The sequence below is a fragment of the Symphodus melops genome (genome assembly GCF_947650265.1).
Source record: "Symphodus melops genome assembly, chromosome: 4".
Taxonomy (NCBI): Eukaryota; Metazoa; Chordata; class Actinopteri; order Labriformes; family Labridae; genus Symphodus; species Symphodus melops.
This window is the reverse complement of record NC_136694.1, coordinates 9,422,180-9,445,782: the sequence shown is the minus strand read 5'-3', so window position 1 is coordinate 9,445,782 and position 23,603 is coordinate 9,422,180. Positions and strand designations below refer to the sequence as shown.

The 23,603-nt window shown below is 38.6% G+C and overlaps 1 protein-coding gene across 2 annotated transcripts; it reads left to right on the top strand.

Annotated features, from left to right (window-relative positions):
- The first annotated feature begins 479 nt into the window (after nucleotides 1–479).
- mst1rb (macrophage stimulating 1 receptor b) lies at nucleotides 480–18,553 on the top strand. 2 transcript variants are annotated; one of them, XM_079340463.1, is made up of 21 exons: nucleotides 480–639; nucleotides 3,089–4,395; nucleotides 7,665–7,841; nucleotides 8,084–8,206; nucleotides 8,894–9,064; nucleotides 9,161–9,321; nucleotides 10,086–10,221; nucleotides 10,328–10,464; nucleotides 10,824–11,003; nucleotides 11,157–11,256; nucleotides 11,909–12,127; nucleotides 12,253–12,399; nucleotides 13,393–13,546; nucleotides 13,723–13,812; nucleotides 13,928–14,143; nucleotides 14,262–14,342; nucleotides 14,567–14,748; nucleotides 14,863–14,972; nucleotides 15,109–15,274; nucleotides 16,092–16,228; nucleotides 17,771–18,553. In XM_079340463.1, the coding sequence occupies exons 2-21, from the start codon at nucleotides 3,190–3,192 to the stop codon at nucleotides 18,000–18,002; spliced, it is 4,125 nt and encodes a 1,374-aa protein (XP_079196589.1). In that variant the 5' UTR covers nucleotides 480–639; nucleotides 3,089–3,189; the 3' UTR covers nucleotides 18,003–18,553. The 2 variants fall into 2 exon arrangements, with proteins under 2 accessions (XP_079196589.1, XP_079196590.1); XM_079340464.1 differs by lacking the exon at nucleotides 480–639 and having other exon boundaries at nucleotides 3,059–4,395.
- The last annotated feature ends 5,050 nt before the right edge of the window (nucleotides 18,554–23,603 follow it).

Below are 23,603 nucleotides of genomic sequence, written 5' to 3'. Positions count from 1 at the left end.
TTTTAGTCTAATAGCCTCCCTGTTATAATAATTCAATATTGTCATTTGCTTGTTTATCTCACGAATGCTTCCCATTCTATCATGATGGGGATTTCAGCGCGCTATCTACATGCCATAAAAAATCAGTGGACTATTGAAAGACAAACCAGTAGGCATACTGGTCTGTTGCCAAAACAATAAGGAAACACTTGCAGCATGATTCAAACATTAGAAAAACAGAGAGGGGGGATGAATAGCATGAATACTTTAATTGTTTTCCAGGAAAAAAAAGTCCTTGAAATTCAAATACAAGTTTTCTGAAATGATAAGGTAAGATTCTCCAGCATTGGAGGTTGTTACAGATCCTCCTGTCTGGGTTAATTGGGCTTGTCGCAACAGTCTGCTGCGGAGAGGGAGGAGCGAGCTGGGGATCTACTGTACATTACAGGCATTTACTAGAAGTTATATCCGAAACCAGCACAGTGAACACGTCCTGGCACTCAAGAAGGTCGGTTTAGTTTTATAGCAAAGATTGACTATCGTGTAAAGTTGAATCACTCCGAGGAAAGATCGGTCATCTCCGTGCTGCCCTGAAGTCAGAGGAGCTCTGAAGCTCGCTGTGGCTGTTTCCCTGAAGAGGACAGTTTCTAACCTGAACAGGTGAGCCTTCCTCTACACTCACAGCTACATGTCATATAGCCTACTGTACGTGGAAAATGGAATATAATCTGCCATTGATCACCTCAAAACCAATCAGTTGTTTTTCTAGTAAGATCTCATGGCAAAAAAGGACAAACTGATAGGCAAATGTTATTTTTGAGAGAAATGTCAGAGATACCACAATAGGAAATTCGATTATAAATACAGTAAAGTACTTTTGATCATCCATATAATTTGAGTATATGCATTTGTTGAAGTTTATTTGATTATGTAGATGATTTAGTCGTGGGGTTTTAAATGAATTAGTGGTGTGTAAGGCTTTTTTTCTGTTTGTGATGATTTGCCAGACAATGATGATGATTTGAGAAATTGACGATATGAGATAATACTGTAAATTACATTTTCAATTCCACAAATAATGTGAGTCTGATATTATTATTATTTTGTGCAGCTGATAGAAACTGCTGTGGTTCTGTATTGGTGGTTTACTGGTTTGAGAAGCACACTGAATCAATACATGTGTCCTTGGGGTACAATATGTTTTGTCCATCGATTGTTGGACAGCCAGTTGTCTCTTTAAATCCCTGTGGAGATTTGTGCATTCGATAATGAAAGAGAGGCACTCTCACCCTAATGACCTGCAGGTACCTGTGATCAAGACACAGGCCCTTCTGCATGCCACAGCCAATACAACATCTCCCAATTCCTCACTGTAATTTTAAATAAATGACTGTAAAGAGTCATGTGAGATGTATATTTGGAAAAGCAGACAGGTGGTGTGTTGTTTTTCCCACCAACATTAAAAATGCTGAAACATCAAGTATTAGATGATTAGTGTAAAAAGAAAACATATAGACTATATATCAAAATCCCTTTCTGATAAATGTGCTTTGATGATTTCCTTGTCACAGACGTAACAAATATGTCTAAACAGGCTGCTCATCCAATAAACAGTTGAGAGATACACTGTAGCTTCATGCAAAAATCTGCCATCTGATCAGACTGTATAGCATCATGTACCATGAATGGAAACCTAATCTCAACCGTTTGCTTTATTAACCATGAACATGAAACAAGTCAATCAGTGCCATTACTATGTATACCCATGTTCTCTAAACTTACCCTGAGTTCAGAAAGCGCTGCAAATGTTAAAATGTTACACTGCACGAGAGGTATTCTGTGAATAATTGATGTAAAGACATTAGACTCTTGACACTGAACTTTTCCATAAGACTGCTTGCAAGAATAAGTTCGGCTTTCTTGAAAAAGCTTTGGCAAGAGTGAAGTTTCTTTGCTACTAAAAAAGATCTGAGTTGATGAGATTCTCTTACACGAGCAGAGGAGCTGCTTTTTCACCTGGGACTAAATAAGGTACATAACGTCTATGGCCATCAATCCATGCATGTGTTTTCCCCTGAAAGGCACGTAGTGGTTGTGACAGGAATGCAAAGTAGAGAGGCTGAGGCTCTTGAATACAACCTTTCCACGATGTGTCGAGTTAATGATCCACCAATAAGCGTCTGTTCAGGATGAAAAGGCTCTGCGTTAGAAACAAAGTTCCATATGGTTGGTAAATGTATAAGGACTTCTAAGCATGAGTCATAAATAATGTCAATTTTCGTTTAATCGAATGGAGCATAATGTCAAAAGTCAGTATGTGGGAGGAAAAAAGATGGGATGTTGGGTTAACCAGAGTAAACATGAAGTAGCAGGTATAAGTGTGCAGGATATGACAATAAACTTAGTTTACCCATGTTTTACTATTCTTTTCTTGAAATGCACAGATGTCTGTTTGATTATGTAAACATTTCCTTTCATTGTTTGTGGCGGGTCAGAGGAACATTAGACTTTATGACCACATGTGCTTTTATAATCATTTGGATCAACCACAATGTTTTTTTGTTCTTGCATCGGATCTTTTAATCAGAGCAGAGTGTTGTAGGCTCATCTGAAGCATTGAGAGAAATATCTGTGACTTTCGGTTATTAAGTGCTAATGAAGAAAACTGAGTCTTCAATTCTGTTAGTTATTGAAAAGAATAATGGTTCACTTTGGAGTACAACAAAATCAATTAAATGGGCCTTAGAGGACCAGCTCACACATTTGTGAGAGGTGAAAATTAAATTGATACCTTATTTTTCTCTCTATACTTAATAATATGAAGCTCGTGCCAAGAGAACTGAGAACTGACTGGCTGAGAACAAAAGACCTGTAACCAGAGGAAACCATCCACAAAGTGAGAAAAATGCCTACCATCTCCTATTAAGTTAAAAATCAATTTATGTACCATAGAATGTTCGAACAACTAATCTTATCCAAAACAATTTATACATCAGCTTGTAAGGGATATTACATTCTAGTTAAACATCTCCATATTTATCCAAAGTTTCATTGTTGAACTTGAATTAAATTACGTTCATTACATTCTTTGTCAATTCTCCTTATTCAGGAATCAACAGTCTGTATGAGGATGCTTTTGTCTGGTCATCAAACCTGGAGGTAACCCCACGTTGACTCTGCTGTTACCAACCCTTGCATCTAGGAGTGGAGATGGTCCACTGGACCACACAGTGGGGGACATGTGCCTGGCTCCAGACTCTGATGGCCTTTGCCTTGGCCAACTGTTCCTCACTTGCCCCAAGCAATGTCAACTACTCGGTGGTGTACACCATGCCTTTTTTCCAGGCCCGGAGCCCGATCCAGAACATAGTCAACAACTCCTTTTACCAGGAGGTGTATGTTGCTTCTAAGAATGTTATTGAAGCTGTCAACAGAAGCTTGGAGAAGGTGTGGGAGCTTCACACTGGGCCAGTTGGAAGCCCAGAATGTCAGATATGCAATTTGTGCAAGGTTGACAAAGATCCAAATTTTCTGGAGGACACAAACAATCAGGTCTTGCTGTTGGATACTCTCTTTATGTATTTATACTCTTGTGGAAGTTCTCAGTATGGTGTGTGCTATTTTCATCAACTTACCTCAAATGGAGAGCCACCTTCTCTTTCGAAGTGTTTATTCAGAAAGGATTCAAACTCTGCTGCCTACTGTCCTGACTGTGTGGCAAGCCATCTGGGCACCAAAGTGACAATGGTTGAAGAGGGTCAGACTGTTTACTTCTTCGTTGCTACAACTGTTAATGACAGTGTGACCCAGCGTTATGGAAGGAAATCTATATCAGTGCGTCGACCACTGGCAACAGAAGATGGTTTCTTCAGTGATGTACGTGGCCTAACTGTTCTTCCAGGCTTACGGAGGACTTACAATATTGAATATGTGTACAGCTTTTTCACTCAGGAGTTTGTCTACTTCCTTTCAGTTCAGAGAGAGAGCCCTGATCAGGGATCATCTCCGTTTCAGACTCGTCTTGGCCGTCTCCCACGCAATGAATGGGAGATGAAGCGGTATCGTGAGGTCATCCTGGAGTGTCGCTTTGAACCAAAGCGACGTAGAAGGAATGTTGTCAGTGAACCTTATAAAGATGTGGTATACAATGTGGTTCAGGCAGCCCATTTTGGCAGGGCTGGCAGGGAGCTGGCAGAGGAGTTGGGGGCAGAGGAAGAAGATGACATCCTTTATGGGGTTTTTGCCGTTACAGATGACAATGGGGTCACGGAGCACGACTCTGCACTATGTGCCTTCCCCATGGATAATGTTAACAAAGCAATCGTAGATGGAGTGGACGACTGCTGTGAGTCTGGCCCAGAGCAGCTCTCCAGAGGGCTCTGCCATTTTCAGCCCTGTGAAAGCTGTCCTCACGAGGTAAGAGCATGCGTCAAAACACAGCCATACCAGGTAATTAATTTAGTTTGAGATTGGGATCTGTTACTTAAATAGAAACCACCACATCTTTTCACAGAGGTAAACATTGGCTGACTCGGGCGGCAGGTATACCTTGAAAAAATCTGTATTCTTTGAAGCAACAATAAAACACAAGGGGCCGTATCTTACTATCTTATCTTATTGAAAACTATTTTTTTTGTGGAAAATACTTAAGTTCTTGCTGAGAGTTAGATAAGAAGATTGAAAAGGTCCCTGACAAGCCCTTGCACTTAATTTGAGGCTACAGCTACTGTATGAGTTAGCAGCTAGCCTAACGCAGCTAGAAACAGGTGGAAACTGCTAACTGGGCTTGTAAAAAAAACAACAAAAAAAACAAAAAACACCAGCTCCTCTTGAGCTCAAGTGAACACGCTGCGTCTTGTTTGTTGAAAGCAATGGCCAGGAGCAGTCATTTTCAGGAGTGTTGACGTCACTGTGAGGTTGGCACAACCTGCAGCGAATGATTAATTATATAAGTTGTAATAACTGAGCTTCATAAGTGCTGTTAGTTGGATGTTTTTATGGCAAGCTGGATCCAGGCTAGTTGTTTTTCTCAGTCGTGCGTTTAATGCTAAACTAAGTTTACTGCCTGTTGGCTTTAGCATACCACTGAAAGAGTTTATTCAAAAAACAAACCCCTCTGAACATTTCTTAAATGCTGTCAATAAGTCATGGTGAATGCTTTTTTAATGTGATTGCAAGGGCTGATATATGATGTTTACACATTATTTTTGGACCTTGAATAATCATGTTCTTAATGCACATCCTCTTCATTAAGAACTTGTAGCTGACTAACCCATGAATGGAAACCCTTCGTAACACTGAAATTATTAAAGAGGCTATATGTAACTTTCAAAAATACAGTAATTCTAGTGACACCGCTGGCAGCTAGGCTAACTGCACCAGCAACCAGTTGCTTGCTTCCGTGCTCGTACGCACACGAGCAACCATCATCATTGGTTGAAAAATTCTCATGGTCTAGGAATTATCTTACCTTTTCAATCTGTGAAGCCATCTCTGCTTCAGTTTTTATCCCCAAAAGCAATTGAAGCTCCCTCCATGAAGATGATAGATAGATAGATAGATAGATACTTTATTGATCCCGAGGGATGAATGAAAAGCTTTCTCATTTTTACTCTAGTTTTCTCTGACATCGGTCAGATTCTAGTTTGGCTCGATGGGTTTCTACAGAGGAAACCTTTTTTGGTTTCTTGTGTTTACGTGGAGTCTGCGAGTGTCCATGTTGTGCTAGAGGCTGGTCTTTTATTAGTGATAACAGATTCCATCTTTGTTTCATTCTCCATCCAGTCAAGCAAAATTATTGCTCTCTGTAAGTAGAGCTGTGAGTGGAGTACGTCGAGAGCATGCATAGAATGTCCCTTCCTGCAACTTCCATGAAAAAATTTAAATCGGGTTTGTTAAAAAATATAAAGTTTTACAGGCAACACAGATAGTGAGTGTCTAATTTTTAACATCAGTTAACCCGTGCTCTCACTAATGGGCGATAAAGCACAATTTAATTATGTGACAAAGTTACATATTGCCCATTTTAATGTTGCAGCCTGCAACAAGAACCATCTGTATCAGCTTTGTATCACTCCGTTTTGTCCAAAGAAACAGGGATAAACATGTTTTATTTTGGATAAAAAAATAATTGAATGAAAAGTCAGAACTTTTTTCATTTGTGAGATAATATGATCAGACTTGTTAGAAAACAGCTGTGACTGCAACACTTTGAGTTCACTCACTTATAAGAATTGCTGAAAAATATACCCTGTTTTTAATTCTGATGAGGTTTGTTCATGCAAACCTGTTTAAATACTTGGACTAGAAACAGTTTTCTTTCTTTTTTGTGGCTTTTCGCTGCTTGTCTAAATCTTAAGTAACCTACCTGTTGGATTGTCCGACATTAGGAAATCCTCGTTCCTCCATTTCTTAAGCAGAACAAAGCGCATTTCTACCAAATATAACTTGTGCCTGCTTTATCTTTTCTGTGTTTACAGACTATCACTTAAATCCTTCAGCAAAATATGTTTAAAAATTGATGACGATGTAGACTCATTTTTTTGTGAGATTCTACAATTCTATTAATCCGGACAGATTTTAACTGTTCTGTCTCACTGAAATATAAATAATGACATAATTAGCATAGGTTTGAGTGGATCAGTGGATTTTAGGGTCAAGTATACTGACTTTTAGCCAATCTCCTTTGGGATTTGCAGTTGAATGACTTCAGTAATTATAACTGTCCAGGCTTTCATCACAATACAGCAGAGGATGCATGTCCAATAAATATTTCTGTATCCATGTTCATTTTATGCACAGCATCTCTTTTTCTCTGTTATATGTCTGAAAAAACTTTCAGCATGCCATTTCTTGTTATTTTTAAATATTGGTTTTGAGACTATTGAGCCGTGTTTACACAGACAGCTTTCCACCCTGCTCTGTGTCTATAGCTACCAGGCAATCCCCTGTCACTTATTAAGCATGTTAACATTTATCATGCCAACGAGATTACAAAATGATCATATTATCGTAACACATTGAACCCTCTGCTTCTGATGAACACCCTGGTGACCAGCACAGTTTATACCATGTTCATTTCTGACTAGTGAACACCATACACCTGTGAGAGAATATTATTGGCTGTAAATGTAAAAACAATTTTGAACTCATTGATAAATGAGTTCAAAATTTTATAAATAGAGTGGCAACATTTTATAAATAGAGTGGCAGCACAAATGCTGCGTGAGTGACATAGAATCATTTTCTTCTGTTTGTCTTTAAAGCAGCATAAAGGAAAATATGATATTGTATTGTATCTGTGTACTTTTGAGGACTTTTGTCAAAAAGACCACATGTCCTGGTAATGGTTTATGGTTTCCACTACTTGAGTTTGAGCTTTGATGGTTTAGTTACTAGCCAACTTGACTTGAGTGGTACACTATTCTAAAAAAGAAGATTAAATATGTATGAGTCATAGTAATATTGCTTCTTCACCCTGGATATAACTGATTCTGGAGCCTTGCCAATATGACTTATTACCTATACTTATACATCTTAAACTGTCACTAGATGTAGAACATAATGTTATTTCACTTGTTTGATAGTACAACTTAAAAATAATGTACTTTTTTCGACTTCTCTCTCTAACTTCTTGTCTTTTATTTGTATTTTTTTTATGTGGATCTCGATGGAATTGGTCTTAGAGCATGGAGAACAATGCCACATGCAGAGACCATCCTACTATGGTGTCAAAGCCTTACTATAGAGTTGACCTCTTCAACAGGCAGATGACAAACGTCCTGCTCACATCTCTGCTGGTCACAACAATAGAAAACAAGACTGTCGCTCATATCGGCACCTCTACTGGACGCCTGCTGCAGGTACTGTATATGGCTTGATTTAAACAATTATTGATTTTAATGGCATTTTCTTTCATAACTTGTTTTATTATTTAAGCTCTTGCTTCTGTTTTATTTCTGTTTTTAATTGTTTTGCACCAATACACCAAGTCAAACTCCTTGTATGTGTAAATGTACTTGGCAATAAAACACAACTCTGATTGTGATTTTTTGAAAACTGGTATAATCCAACAAACAATAATTTATTGCATTTGTTTTTGCAGCTTGTATTGACAAGATCCAGCCCTGTTATCTTTGCCAATTACTCTTTGGTTGAGAACAAGCGAGTGTCATCAATTGCTGCTGTCTACTCATCAGAGTATCTTCTTTTTGTTGTTGAAGATAAGGTAGGAGAGCAATTCCACATTTTATATTTTAGACAAAAGCAAACACTTTGGACAGATTTTAAGAATGTGTGGCTTAGTAAATATGATTTCCTCGTGTGTGCTGAAGGATCTCTTGCACAACGTTTCGCCCACAGTTTAAAGACAAGCAGATCAGATTACATTAAAGTTACAAATGAGTTTAGAGTCTAAATCATTTTCTATCAGAATGAATCCCTGCCCAGTCGATGCTGGCATATTGTTTCGCTACCATGACCTGCAGAAGTGAAAAATGAAATCAATGCACTTGTTATAAGTTTTTAGTTTGGGACAGGAATTAACATTTTGTTGACATTTTGGGACATAAAAGGAGGCAAAACTTGACACTTTATCATCTCACAGTTATTTACGTTATCCGATGCTACGGTGTTTATTCAAAGAGATGAGACAATTGGATGTATTTTGAACATTTGAAATGTACATACTCATTATTTGTATAATTTTTTTGGATTTCATTTGGCAAAAGAAGCTGGTTATCTGACCTTTTACATTTCCACTGATGTGCTGAATGAAGCCCAGTATCAATTAACAACTATTGACTTCAAACATATGAATTATTAAGAGGTGATCTTTAGTCATTCTATTCAGTACAAGTTTTATTAGCCACATTAATAATGAAAGAGAACATTTTGTGACCTCTATCCTTTTCAGATGTTCCAGGTTCCCCAGCGAGGGCCAGGCTGTCAACACTTCCTCACCTGTGCCATGTGCCTGACAGCCCCTAAGTTTATGGGCTGTGGCTGGTGCTCTGGACTGTGCACCTGGAGGAGTGAGTGTCACAGGCGCTGGAGGAATGAGTCCTGCCCACCAGGGATCACTGGGGTGAGATTTGTTCTGTAAGGCACTATACAAATTCATTTGGTGCCACTAAACATTTTATTTCAAGTATGTGCCATATATTCTGCTTTATTGACGCAGTTCTTTCCACGGACTGCTCCCCCTGATGGTCAAACAGAGCTTACAGTGTGTGGATGGGAGTTCCAGTCTCCTTTAAGGCCTGCCATCACCTTCAGAACCCACCAGGTCCGACTGGGACAGACACCCTGCACTTTGATTTCAGCCAAAAGCAATACAACACAGTGAGTGTCTTTGTATGGTCTGTCCTAGCTCAAGAACAATGTTTTCATGCTGTTGCTATTTTTTGGAAAATCCTGCCTAAGGATTACATTTTCACGCACAAAGAAATAAATCAGAATTCCTTTTTCAAAAGTCTTCTGAGGAATTGAACAGATGTTTCCTGCACAGATATCTATCTATCCATGCCTTTAATAAATTACATGAAATGACATATTACTAAGAAACATCATTGTGTCAGTTTAAGAAGAAGCAGAGTTGGGTTTTCTGGCACAACTTCCCCAACTTCACCAAGGTGCATGAAGAGTGGTCAAAAAGCTCCAGCAACACTTGAAGTCTGAAGACCAATTTGTTGAAAGGGCCACATGCATGTTCAGCTTGTGGCCTTCATCTGGTCATCCAATGAAAAACATGTCACTCTAATAAAGTTAATCTCACAAGAGTGTACAAACATAAAGATAACCATTCTGTTTTAAATCATGCTAATGCTAAGCAGAAATGTTGTGAAGGCCATTCGTTTTGATGAAACTGAGTGAAATTACAGTATTAGATGTAAAATGATAACTGAATCTAAGAGCTTTTATAATATCAAAGATTCATCTATTACCTTATTCTACACAGACGGAATCACAAGATTAACTTTACTTTATAGCTATATTTTAGCTGTCTGAAATACTTTTTCACAAAACTGAACACTCCACTGTCACTTTCGTTGCAGTAAATGTATATGCCACTGACATAATGTTTGTTTTGTTGTGCTGCTTTGAAGCCTGGTGTGCAAAATTCGCTCTGGGGCCACCGAGCTGTCAAAACCAGTCAACATTACAGTGGAGGTGCATGAGGGCAAAGTGGACGGCCGCTACTCTATCGAGGGGAAGGCAGAAATGCCAGGATTCACATTTGTGGTAATCTTTGCTGCCTTACAAAGTTTTTGAAGATTTCAGCAAGAAAAAAAAAAATCTGGATGGAATTTGATGAGCAATTATTAACCAGAACAAACTGTCCCATCAGATTCCAAACATCACAGAAATCCAGCCAAACTACGGGCCTCGTGTTGGCGGCACGCTCATCACAGTGTCAGGGCCTCACTTGGATGCTGGGAGGACCAGGAAAGTCACTCTAAATGACATGCCCTGTCCAATAAAAAGGTCTTGGAATAAAATCATTCTTTATCTGTTTTCATGTCAAATTTCCCTCACAATTTTTGACTGAAAGCTTTCTGTAGATGCCTTAGTTCCTATAAGTACAGTTGATGAGTTGCTGTTCAGAACGTTTTTATTGGCATGATTAGGGGAACACGTTCAAACTTGATTGTACAATAATAGTTTGGAAAACTCCAGGTTGACTTCTGGAAAGACCTTGGCACTCTCAGTCTGACTCAGAGCACAGCTATTTTTTTCTTTTTTTCTTTACAGCCGATGTGTTCTTATTGAACTCTAAAAACAATATTTCAAAGCTTGAAGCTCTTTGATCTGTTGCAGTCACTCACATACCTTCTTCTCACCAGAGTCACAAAGCCTAAAGGCAATGTGTCCTCCATCATCTGTCTGTCCCAGCAAATCTCAGAAGTGAGGGACGTTCCTCTGAGTGTTTTCATCGACAAGTCGCCTGTCCTAACAACAAAGGTGTTTTACTATAGAGAAAACCCAAAGATTACAGCCGTCCTGCCGGGCTGTAGTTTTGACAGGTGGGCCACAGAGACCTCCACTACAAACCGCTTTTCTGAAAACAAACTTTTTAAAAATATTACGTACCATTCATTTACATATCTGTCACATATTTAAATGTGAGAAAAAACACTGGACTTATTTACTGTCTCACTCATTTGTCTGTATTGCAGGGGATCCAAGATTGTTATTGAAGGGGAAAACCTGGATTCTGTTTACCGAACCATCATCCGCTTTAAACCCAATGAGAGCCACTTGAAACCTGTGACAAGGGTAAAGTGATCATCTTATTTTGAAGTACCGTAGATACATTCGAAAGCATTTTCTGTAATAAGTCTTTTGTTTTAGAACACCTGATAGCAATTACTATAATAAGTAATTATTTTTAATGCCTGGGCCTGGCATAAACTTATTTCAATCAGTAGAGAGTAAGAGTTTACAATTATTTATTTGACAGAAAAGATAAATATTCAATGCTGTAAAAACAATTTCAAGCACTTAGAGGGTTAATGAGGCCGACAGGAGGATAGGATACCCCCCTATGGTAGTGATGATAGAAGAATGCCAGATGTGATGAGGAGTGGGTTTCTGAACTCTGCTGAGCTGGAATGGAGGTGACTGAGGCACAGGAGGGTCGCAGTGATCCAACTAAAATCACAAACTGACTGTGGAAGAGAGAGAACAAATTTTAAAACGTGACCGTGGCAGGATGTTTGTTTGAGAGGGATTGTGGCAGAGTCTATTTGGATTATAATAAAGTGATTAAGTAGAGTAAACACCCATAACTGAATGATCACCAGAGCAGGGAGGCAGAGGAAGGGGTCGAGAGGGAGTGGCTAAGTTGAATGTAGAAAACTTAAATGAATGTGTGAGAAGTCTTCCTGCTTGAATTTGCGCTGAGCTTCATTATTGCTCTGTTTTTCAGGAGTGCATAGGCAAGTCCTTGCCCACAAGGATGGAGTGTCTCTCCCCTGTGTTCCACAGAGATGAGACGGAGGAAGGACAGCTTTCTTTCGACATGGATGGAGCTTTGGGACTTTGGAACAAAGAGTTTTCTTACCACCCTTATGGCGAGCCCATCCCTTTCGAAACTGAGGGACATGTGCTGAATTTGTACCCTGGCTTTGACGAAGTTTCATTACATGTAAGGAATAGTTGTGAGGGTATTTGCCTTTGAATTATAACAGGAACAAAACTTTTTGTAAAGTTCTGATTTATTGTTAAATGCCTTACTTGGTTTTAAAACATAACACTTATCTCTAATTCCAGCATCAAAAGCTGAATTTGGTGAGCTCCTGTATGACCATCATTATGACAGTGGCAGGTGTTAACTGTGATGCAAAAGTCCTAGATAATGAGATCACCTGCAGGATCCCCAAAAACATGACCATCCCCAGTGAGGGGCTGCCAGTAAAGGTAAGTCTCGTTGAATGAATCACTGATGGACTCTGAAGCTGAAGTCACATCTTTCTTCAATATTGTGCGAAACACACTGGAAAGAAACCATCAGATTGGGGATAGTTTAGCTAGGTTAGGCAAACATTCAAAATCAGTGAACAACATATTAAGAATACTTCTATACTAGTAACTACAACTTACTTCTGTGCTTACATACCAAAATTGATTCCAGTAGTAACATCAGTTCATTCTTATCCTAGTGCTATGTTGGCAGCATGATTATTTTCTTGATAACATTGTGTTCCTACACAAAAAGAGATGTGAAATCCCTTTGGCCAGCTACGCTAAACTCTTCAGTCTAACCCTGATGCTGACAAATCTCGAGGAAAAAAAAAAGAATCCACATCATTGGCCCAAAATACAGCAAATAAACTGGGAGCTCCCTCCAAAAGTCAGAGCTTCTTAGCTTCTCTATGCCCCCCTGAGCCAAATGATGAAACACATTTAAACAGCCTATATTCATGGTCTCAATCACACTGTTCTGAGCTCATAAAAAAGATGGCTATACATCTTCTTATTTTACTCTGAGTAATAAATTATTTTAGTCCACTCACCACAGTTTTAGAAAATGTCTTTAAATAAAGTGACTGTTTGTGAACAAGAAGTTTTTTTCAGTAGCAGATAATCAATCATTAATCATTAATCATCATTAATTCAAAAAAAGCTACCTTGTCTGGAGGGAAATGCTCAACCAATATAGGCTATCAGTCTGTCATCTGAATATATGTGCTTTGTGTTTTAGATAAAAATAAGTAAAATAACTCTTAAGTCTTAAATATCACAGTTAAGCTAATGCAGAGATAGATCCTGAACCTTTTCTTCATGTGTTTACAACTGCATGTTATTGTTAGTTGTTTAAACTTTACGTTTCATCGAGAGCATTTACGAGACAAAGAGTCTTAATGCTGCAGCATCAGTAGTATTTATTTTCTCTGACGGACTGTTTTTTAGATCTCCATCAACGGGCAGGTCCACAACGTTGGTGCTGTGGTGAGGGTCAGCAACCACTACATGGTGGGCATTGTTCTGGGGATCCTGGCGGCTCTGGTGGCAGGGGCGGTGCTGGCCTTCATTGTCATGAAACACTTGAGGAAGAAAAAGAAAGGTGGGCTCCTCTGTGTTCTGTGGACCTTGCTCAGATCTGTTTGTACAACAGTGGCAGGGAGTTATGGGCATAACTACACAAGTCAGTCAACTAGAACACCCCTGGTGTAGCAGAAGATGTACAGGTGTTCTACTTTGAGGGTTGATGATTAAAAAGTATTGTTCAATATTTTTCAGCCTCAATGGTAGAGAGCCGTTTGTCTCACAGTGTGAACCGCTCAGTTACAAGTAATGTGGAGCTGTCGCCAGTTGGAGACTACAGGAGAGGTGACTGCTCTGCTAAACACATAATACTATTCTACTCTTTATATGTGTAAGGCTTACTTCTTTATGACTTGTCTTGACTCTCATTAATAAACTCGTCTGTCTGCATTTTTACCAGTAGTATCCCTGAACCCTCCCTCTCCTCTGGTGGGGCCGGTGGTGTTCCCCAGACTAGCCTATGCTGCAGGTAGCATTGATCCTACCCTCACTCCCCTCATGCCTCCAGATAAGATCTCCATCTCCAACTTTAGGCCGGAGCTGCTGGAGGAGGTGAAGGATGTTCTTATTCCTGCTGAGATGCTTCTGGTGCAGCACCATCGCATCATAGGGAAGGGTAAGTAACACCCGGCTTTTATCTAAACTAAAGTTAAACTAAAGTCTGTCTGTTGAAAGCCTTGTACTGGCCATTGTCATATTTTGGAACCAGATATATTCCAGTCTCATTCCTGCAGGTCATTTTGGGACTGTCTATCACGGCTACTTCACAGATCACAACAACAGAGAAATCCACTGCGCTGTCAAGTCTTTGAATAGTAAGTACAATCTTCTTAGTGGGTGTTCACATATACACCACTCTTAGGAAGGTATACCGAAAGTATCTTCAGTTTCTCACAAAAACTGAAGATACTTTCTGACAAAAGATTTGAAATCCTTTCTGAGTAACCTTTTCTAAACTGTTTTTCAAAATGGAGATGTCAGTATCCTCTTGAAGTCCCTAATGTTTATGTATGTGTGTGCATATGTGTGTGTGTTTTAGGAATAACAGATGTTGAGGAGGTGGAGCAGTTTCTGAAGGAAGGCATCATAATGAAGGGTTTCCACCACAGTAATGTGTTGTCTCTGCTTGGCATCCTCCTGCCACAGGAAGGGCTCCCTCTAGTGGTGCTACCATATATGAAGCATGGGGACCTGCGGCACTTTATACGCTGCGAGAAGAGGGTGGGACTCATTAAATAATTCATCTGAATTATACACAGCTCTCTGTTCACTATCAAATGTGCTTTCAAAATGTGTTCAATGTGTAGATAAGTCAGATTTCTTGTTTTCTTTCAGAACCCCACTGTTAAGGATCTGATTGGCTTTGGGCTGCAGGTTGCCAAAGGGATGGAGTATTTGGCTCAGAAGAAATTTGTGCACAGAGACCTTGCAGCACGTAACTGCATGTGAGTCACCAGGATGCGTGGAGAAATCAGTATTTAGGGAATCTCACTTTCAATAAATGCAGCATTTCATTGTGCAAAAAGTATTTCTTTAATACACTGAAGTGCTCAGTTGTTATGTTTTTTTCTTTTTCTGTAGGCTGGACGAGTCGTACACGGTCAAGGTTGCAGACTTTGGCATGGCTAGAGATGTTTTCGATAAAGAGTATTACAGTGTTCAGGATCACAGGAAAGCCAAGCTGCCTGTTAAGTGGATGGCCATCGAGAGTCTGCAAACACAGAAATTCACCTCCAAGTCTGATGTTGTAAGCCCATTATCATCTACTGCTAAAAAGCACTTTATTAACTATTATTATGATAGTGTACGTCACTGATAATTAAACTTCATTCTGCTGCATTAAAAGAGGACATATTATACTTTTTTCACCTTTTGAAATATTCCCTCTCTGCTCTAAATGAAACATCTGTGCTGTGCTTTGGTCCAAATATAACATGAATCAAGCACCAGAGGAGGTTTATGATCCTGTTCAAACCAGCTCTCTCAAAACACTCCTATTTGCTGTGTGTCTTTTTAAATGCAATGAGCCCCCCTGAGTTTTCACAGTAAGCATCACTCCTCTGTAAAGACAATAAAAATGGCTGACCTGTGCAAAAGTTTTACTCTAGACTGGAGTTGGAGTCTATGGAGCTACCCGGGGAGGGGAGGGACTTTTTTTTTATTTTTTTTTTACCACAATTCAACTTGTGATGTTACAAACTGAGAAAATTTGAAACAGAGCATTTTTCTCTGTGTGGTAAGACTAAAGCAGACCACAAACAAAGGACTGGGTGGATTTATTTTAAAGTTTCTGGGTCGATAGACAATCCGGTTACCGATAGAAATGTTAAAAAGTGGATTTTTCGAAACATGTCCCTTTTAAATTAATTATTGACCATTTACCAACATAAAGAAAAATAACATCAAAACTTAATTTTTTTGTGAACTACTGGGTCAGTTAGGTAATCATTTAACTAGCCATAATAATAATAATACACTTGAATTAAGAAAGAACATTTTGATTGGGAATCATTTCTGAGCCACTGATACAATACTTTGTGTCACCTTTGCCTCTCTCGATACAGTGGTCCTTTGGTGTGCTGATGTGGGAGATGCTGACCAGAGGAGCCAGCCCCTACCCAGAGGTGGACCCTTATGATATAACACATTACTTACTGAAGGGCAGAAGACTTCCCCAGCCTCAGTACTGCCCTGACCCTTTGTAAGTAATGTCAATATTACTTACATGTCTTTTGAAGACGGTTGTACATTTTCACTATTGCTTGGGTTTCATACATCTCATGGACAATTTCAAAGAATAAATTATTGCTTTAGTATGAATATGTTTACTACAATAATGCTAATGCAGACGCTTAACAATAAGAGAAAAGGTCAAAGGTCCCAACGCTGTAATAACAAGATGTTTCTATGGTCACTCAGTCGTGTGAAACCAGTAAATTGTCCACTACTTGGTATTATGACACGGTTAGGCAATTACAGGTTAGGAGTTAATGTGTATTCCTACAAAGCTCCTCACACACGTGTGTGTGTGTGTGTGTGTGTATATATATATATATATATATATATATACAGAAATGCTTGCAAAACCTTACACAAATGTTTTTTAACTTATAATGATAAATCTCATGGACCAGAAGCTTTTCCCATAATTTACAGATTGATGGCAAATAAATCAACCATTCATATTTGTCCACTCTGGCTTTGTTACACATCCAATTTGGCCAACCTAATGGTTTCCTGTAACATGACACTGAATGACGAATGTAAAGTAAACAGCTAGATTGGCTCTATATAATGGTGCCAGGATCCAGCTATCAGCACCTACATAGGTATGACTCACACCAAAAAAAAAACTAAAGGTTTACAGATTTTGCTGAATCATAGTTTACTATTTAATAAGAATATTTTCATCAAAAAAACTTGTTCATACCACTTTTTTTGTTTGTTTTGGTGAACTACTGCTGAATTAGAGAAAAAGACAAATGTACCTATGCCAGTTTTTAAGACACATCTGAATACCTGTGAACTGGTGAAAATTTAGTTAAAAAACAAACAAAACGTATTTAATGTCAGAACCGACCTTGTGGTGTCCTGACAACTGTAAAAAGAAAAGCAAAATTAAATTGTATATTCCCCTCTTAAAATGTGTTAAAAAACCTTGTTTCCCCACTCCTCTCAAAATCAAAATCATGCTGAAAATGTAACATACATAAATAAGAGTAGTTTCATCTTTTCAGGGAACTTGCAGCAAACAAAGCAAATGATTACATTTTCCTCATTGTTGAACTTTTCCTTTACATGGCTGATGTTAAGAACAGCCTAGTTTTATAAGATCTATTATTTAACTCACATCAGTGTATAAATGTTTTCTCAACACTCCTGCATACTCACAGAGCTGTTGATAAATGTCAGTCAAGCGGAGTCTACACATTCCCACACAGTCCTGAGAGGAGGCCTTTTCGATAAAATGACAAAACAACACCTGTGTTTACTGTGGGTGCAGGTTTTTTTTTTTTTTTTTTTCCATCAAGCGGTCTTAGACAGATAAAAAGCAACACTTTGCAAGATCTTGTTTATCACTTCTGCAAGGAAAAAAGGTCCATTCAGTTGGTCAGTCCCAAACTGTGTACAATGCACCCTAACATTAAAAATTAAAATGTATACTTTTTATGCTAGTCAATCTTATAGTGCTCTAAACGTGATGTTCAATACTCAGAAACAGAATCTTACTTACTTTTTCCAGGTACAGCATTATGCTTGAGTGCTGGGATCCTGATCCAGAGTTGAGGCCGAGCTTTGCTACATTGGTGTCAGCTGTGTCCACTATTCTATCTGGCCTGGAAGGAGAACACTACATCAGTCTCAACATTACCTACGTCAACCTGGACCAACCAAGACCCTACCCGGCCCTCACAGAATCTGCTGATGAATATGACTCAACGGATGTTGAAGACTCAGGTTCAGTCTCTTCCTGAGCCCCTCCTCTTGCTCTTTAATACTGATACGATATACTAATATCAATGCTAGCAACAAGAGCATAAAGAAAACCCCCTGCCAGACCACAACGATGTCTCTTATCAAACAGCATAAAACACATGTCCTAATGTGATTGTAGAAGTGGTTGTAAGATCCTGTCAGTGGACATAGCAGATCCTCAGGCGGCCTTGGATGTTCATGGAACTTTTGCAGAAATTCACAAATCTTAAAACTACTGAATAGACATGACTATTCTATATTTGTATTCACTGCAAGGGAAATGCACTCATTTCTTTTGTTTTTGAGCTGGCTCAACAAAATAAGTGTTATTAATACTTGCTACATGTTCATTGAAAGGCTAGCTTACACTGGGATACTACAAGTGTGCAGGTTAGCTAGAAAGCTAACACCATGTAAAAAACAAAACAATTTCAGATGCACATGCATTTTCTCATTAAAAAAAAAATCTTACCCAGTTTATTATTTCAAAGCTGTTTTCAAAGTATTGGTTGCAGTATTAAGGAAACAAGTAAAGAAAAGCTAAGCTACAATGAAAGAGAAAATAATGTATAAAATATATTTCTGTTATTTTCAATTATGGTTGGTAAATCTAGCTTGTAATGCTCTGAAATGTGCACCATACACTGCTACTTACACATAAATATTTATTTTGCCACCCACAACATAGTGTACTGTTAAATTTCAAGAGCCCGTGTGTGTATATGTTACATCGAAAACTTTTTTGTGTTTCCCAGTGTACCTTAAGTAATGTATGCTTTGGACTTTTTAGGGCACAATGTTCCACAGACAGTGATCCTGTTGCCTGTATATCTGACAAAATGTCTTTGAGTTAGTATAATAAATTAAGTATTTATTTGTTTATGGGTTTGTTTTCATGCTGTTAACTTAAAAGGAATATTTGAAATTTCATGTCTAAGACCCAAATACATTTTCCCGAGTTTTCCATGATAACGAATGCAAATGCTTATCCTACATCTTTCCTGCAGAGGGCACCGTTCATTTGAAAATGAGTCATTATTGTTCCTAAAGATGTTCACAGAAACAAGGGTGTAGCCATCTCTTTGTGTGCATCACTTCAGCAGGAACACTTGAATGTGAATTAACCAGGTGTTAACCCAATCTATTAAATTCCTGCAATAAGTCACATAGCTTTCAGGCAATATATAAAAAGCTGATCACATAATCACAATCAATCTAACGACCAATTTGTTCTGCCTTTTGACATTTGTTTTGAGAAAAAAACCTAAATTTAAATTAAAAAGCAAAGATAAACAAGTAATCTCTCATCCCAAAAGTAAACAAACAAATGTTTCACTGACATACAGAAACAACTCTCTGCTGTAAACTCGTTGCACACGGCTAGCACACTTCCCCCGTAATAAAACCCCAATCCAATCAAACCAGGCCGAAATCAATCATAAAGTTTCTCTTTTTTCATGCTGCCAAGTGCCAAGAACAAAAGTCTATCTCCAAATTGAGGGTCCTTTGATATAGGCACGGAAAGTAAGCTTAGCTTAGGTCATCAAAATGTGTGTGTGTGTGTGTGTGTGTGTGTGTGGTCTGCGTGTATGCGCGCGAGGTCTGTGCAGGGCAGAGCCCACAGGATGCACGTTAGATCACCCTACCATTTCTATCTCTTCATTTCTCTCTTGTTCACTGCTGCATTATCAAGGTTATTAAAAGTGCAGAAGCTAAGAAGAGCGCCGCTGTCAGCTGTGTGACCATCTCAAGCTTTGTAACTTTTCTCTTTAGCAAGGATCACAGTTATTGCCTTTGTCACAGGCTTTTTAAAGTGAAACTTGTGTGAAAGCCCCTCTAATGAATATGTATATAGTTTTATTATTCTGTTATTATGTTCATTTAAAACAATATGAAAGATTTTTTTTTTTTTTAAACTGTTGATGTTAGTTTATCATTATTCAGAGAGTGTGAGTCATTTATGTCTGTATACTGTATGTGTTACATGGCAGCATCCTCAAAGGGAGCAAGAATAACCAGTGCTCAAGTGCTGTGTCAAGTTTGCAGAGAGGGAAAGCAATCTGTGAGATTGGCCATCTGAGACTTTTTGAAAGCAGTAGGCAAATTATTTCCGCTGCTATGTGATTATGGCAGGCTCTCACAAATAAGTGCACGAGCCGAAACACGAGCTCTTGGATTCTGTTCCAGTAGGATTTGGCATACAAGAATTCTTGAGAAGAACCCAATGGGCGTGAAGTAAGATCCTCATCACACTGTGCAGCAGGAAACAGTGCAAAGACAAAACACAGAGGTCTTTTGGGGACTTTTTTACTATCAGCATTTGCATTTAAATACTCTAATTTTCGCTTCTGGTATTACCCTTCTGAACCTTCCTGCCTTGATACTGCCAAAGTCGCTTTTATCTTTTATAATTCCTCCTGAATCTATCGTCTGCAGAACAGTGTTAGTGTGTCATTAAAGTTTGGCGAGAGAGCTGTAGATATTGGAGGATATTGAAATAAAGTATAATTTGAAAATGTCTGATATTTTAAATCCACAAACCCTGCAGTTTTGGCCCCAAGTACTATGTTTAATAACTGAATGTATGAGTCCTGAAAAATGAAAACTTTGTTAAATTGCAGATTTTTTTTCCATTTATATTATGCATAGTAGCAAGTAGAGGTAAACATGAAGAGAAACTTATGATTATACCATATTGAACAATAACTAATGCATTGAGCCAGTCATGCTCTGATCATGTTGTAGTCTGAGTTGGTGGACATGGATTTAAATGCACCAGATGTATAGTTTAAATGAAAAATAATACTCCAACTTTCTAAAAACGTATTTTTGGACTTCATATACCCCATTTATAGAAAGGACAGTAGACGGAAGTCAGAAATCTGGGAGAGAGACAATGAACAATGTGGGAAATGAGAAAAGGAGACACACAAACCCAGGCCGCCCGCCTGAAGGAGGTAAGCTGGTGATTACTGTGTATAAAAAAAAACAATCTCTTTCTTGCAATAGTATAGTGCCAATTCAGAATAAACAGTGTCTCAAGACACTTCACAAAAGAGCCTATAGACTGTTCTCTTTGTAATGTTATTTCCAAAGACCCAACATTAATCCACCACTGATACCACCTTTTAACAGGCAGAAACCTTGAACAGAACCAGACTCACATTGGACAGCCATCTGTCAATTTGTGTTTGGAGTTGAAAATGGATAGATGGAGAGACAGAAACACACATAGAGAGCAAAAACAACAACTATAACTATTAATAAGATAGATGAATAGCTACAATGCCAGTTGTTAGGGCAGTGTAGTACTACCAGTAAAAACAAAGTATTATAGTAGCCTGATGATACTTAACTGTAAGGATAATGACATGGGGAGGACTGGCATTTATAGCAGTTAATGTCAAGCAGCTCTATTCACTTTAAAATGTATTACTTCATGATAATAAGATAATAATACGATGTAAAGCTGATATTAATAGTTGTAGAAATTAGAGTCAGGGGGTGTCCACAGTAACAGGCTGTCCATACTAATGATCCAGAGGAACCTACAAGTCAAGGGAGCTCAGGAGCTCGATACATGGTAAGTAACTTAAATGGCACATAGAGAGATTTAGTGAAGTGAGTGAAATGCAGTTAATTAAGACACAAGAAGCCACAAACAGGGTGCATTGTATCTTTCTTAGCACCAACAATAGTGTCATGATGTTGGGAGTTTATAATCATTCACTGTTAAGGCTGCATAACTCTGAATACATAATATAACAAATGGAGGTGTATTTTAATGCAACAAAAGGAATGGACCAAGTGGAAAGGCATTTGAAAAATGAAATGTTGGTAGAAATAATACATCAATAAATTGTTATTGCCCTAAGAGATAGTGAAACCAGATGTGGTTTAATACAGTGTTGAGATGATTGGAAGTTGTGAGTATATTGTTGTCTATAAACCTTCATGTCCATTAAAACCCTTTTGACCTTAAGTGTTTACAACTTTGTCACGAAGAAATTAAACATCAGCACAGTGCAAGCAACCTGCAGTGTTTATCGTGCTTGTATCCTGGCAGTGGAGTTATGAGCCCTGTATCAGCAGCCGAGGCCTCTGAGCAGTCAGGCTCAGCTCTGCTGAGTGGAGCACTGCTGCAGCAGATGAGAGGAATGCAAACTGTTGTTAGGCTGATGTCAGTTCTGTATCAGGAGGAAAACTGCTTCGCTCCCTTGAATGTTCTTGCCTCTGTCTGTTATTCAAGATATTAATAATTAACTATTTTTTTCATAAAGAGAAGAAATATCAAACTTTTTCTCCTCTGCTGAAAGTAGAAAGAAGATTCAACAAAGTTAATATTGGCAGGGTGCCTGAGATTGAACTGTGGCAATGTTAAAAGCTATCGATTTTGCGACACCATGCTTGAATTATTTTACTCAGGAGGTAGAGTTAGAGGTCAAGACATACTGCAGACGTTTTTAGTGGGGGAGACTTTGTATAGATTTGAAGAAGGTGAAGGAAGCTACCATGAAAAGTGTGAAAGACTTGTCTATCTCAAAATCCAGAAAAAAACTTTGTACCTTTCCTATAAATAAAAAATGTCAAAGCTAGAAAATTCAATCCTTGTGAAAACCCTAGAAAGTCATTGCTTTCTTGAAGTCATCTATTTTTTAATTGCCTATAAGAATTTATCATATCAAGGGGAAATGCACACAGCCTCACCCTCAGCAGTTTTCATCAAATCTCTTCTATTTAACTACAAATCAAAATAATTAGAATTAAGATTGGAGCAGCCCACATTTTCAATACTTTGGCACTCGTGGACGTACAGCTGTGTCCTGATCGAACACAGAGCTTGGAATTAATGATTTCCTGCCCCCGTTAATCTTTATCAAGCTGTGGCAGGTTTCTCATCTGCCCCTACACAGCAGTAAATTGTAAACAGGAGAGCATGAAAGAGAGTCGTCCAAGTCCATTCACACCTCTATGCTTGAGTGCAGTGGGTATTAAATCACTGAAGTGTGAACTGTACCTTTAAGTGGTAGGGGCTTCTAATGGAGAACCAAAACACAGAACAATCTCAACGGAGATGATGATTTGGCATTTGGCACTATATTCTGACATTCATGGTTCCCGGATGATACTGACGACTTCTAGAATCCGTTTAATTTCCATCTCATGGAACCATAAGGTCCGTATTTGCTGTTTGAGTCTCTTAAACAGCAAATACGTCAAAAATGTCATGACATTTTGCCTCTAATTTTAAAGGGGCAACTGCTCCAAAGCAAGTTGTGATACGTATCAAAAGAAAGTGAAAACGTGTTAATTATAATTGGACTGCTTATTTAATACTTTCAAGTCCTCTTCAGGTCCTGACACACCAAGTACATCATTGGCCGTCAGTCCTGGACCTTGGATCGTCGGTGAGTGATCGTCGCCCTAGTTTTTGCAGTGTGTCCATCTCCATCGCTACCCACCTGCCTTTTTTCAGCCATTGAATGTTGAATCTGCTACTGCCGTAGTGGTTGGGGGTAGGAATGTCTGTTCAGCTTGATGAAATAGGAGAGCCAGTGCACGAGCAGAAAAACGGAAGCTTCTCTTCTGTTCTTGTTTCA

Coding starts and splice junctions, on each gene's coding strand:
- mst1rb (XM_079340463.1), top strand. CDS start 3,190: ATGGTCCACTGGACCACACAGTGGGGGACATGTGCCTGGCTCCAGACT. Junction 10,222..10,327: donor TGCCAGGATTCACATTTGTG/GTAATCTTTGCT, acceptor CTGTCCCATCAG/ATTCCAAACATCACAGAAAT. Junction 14,973..15,108: donor CTTGCAGCACGTAACTGCAT/GTGAGTCACCAG, acceptor CTTTTTCTGTAG/GCTGGACGAGTCGTACACGG.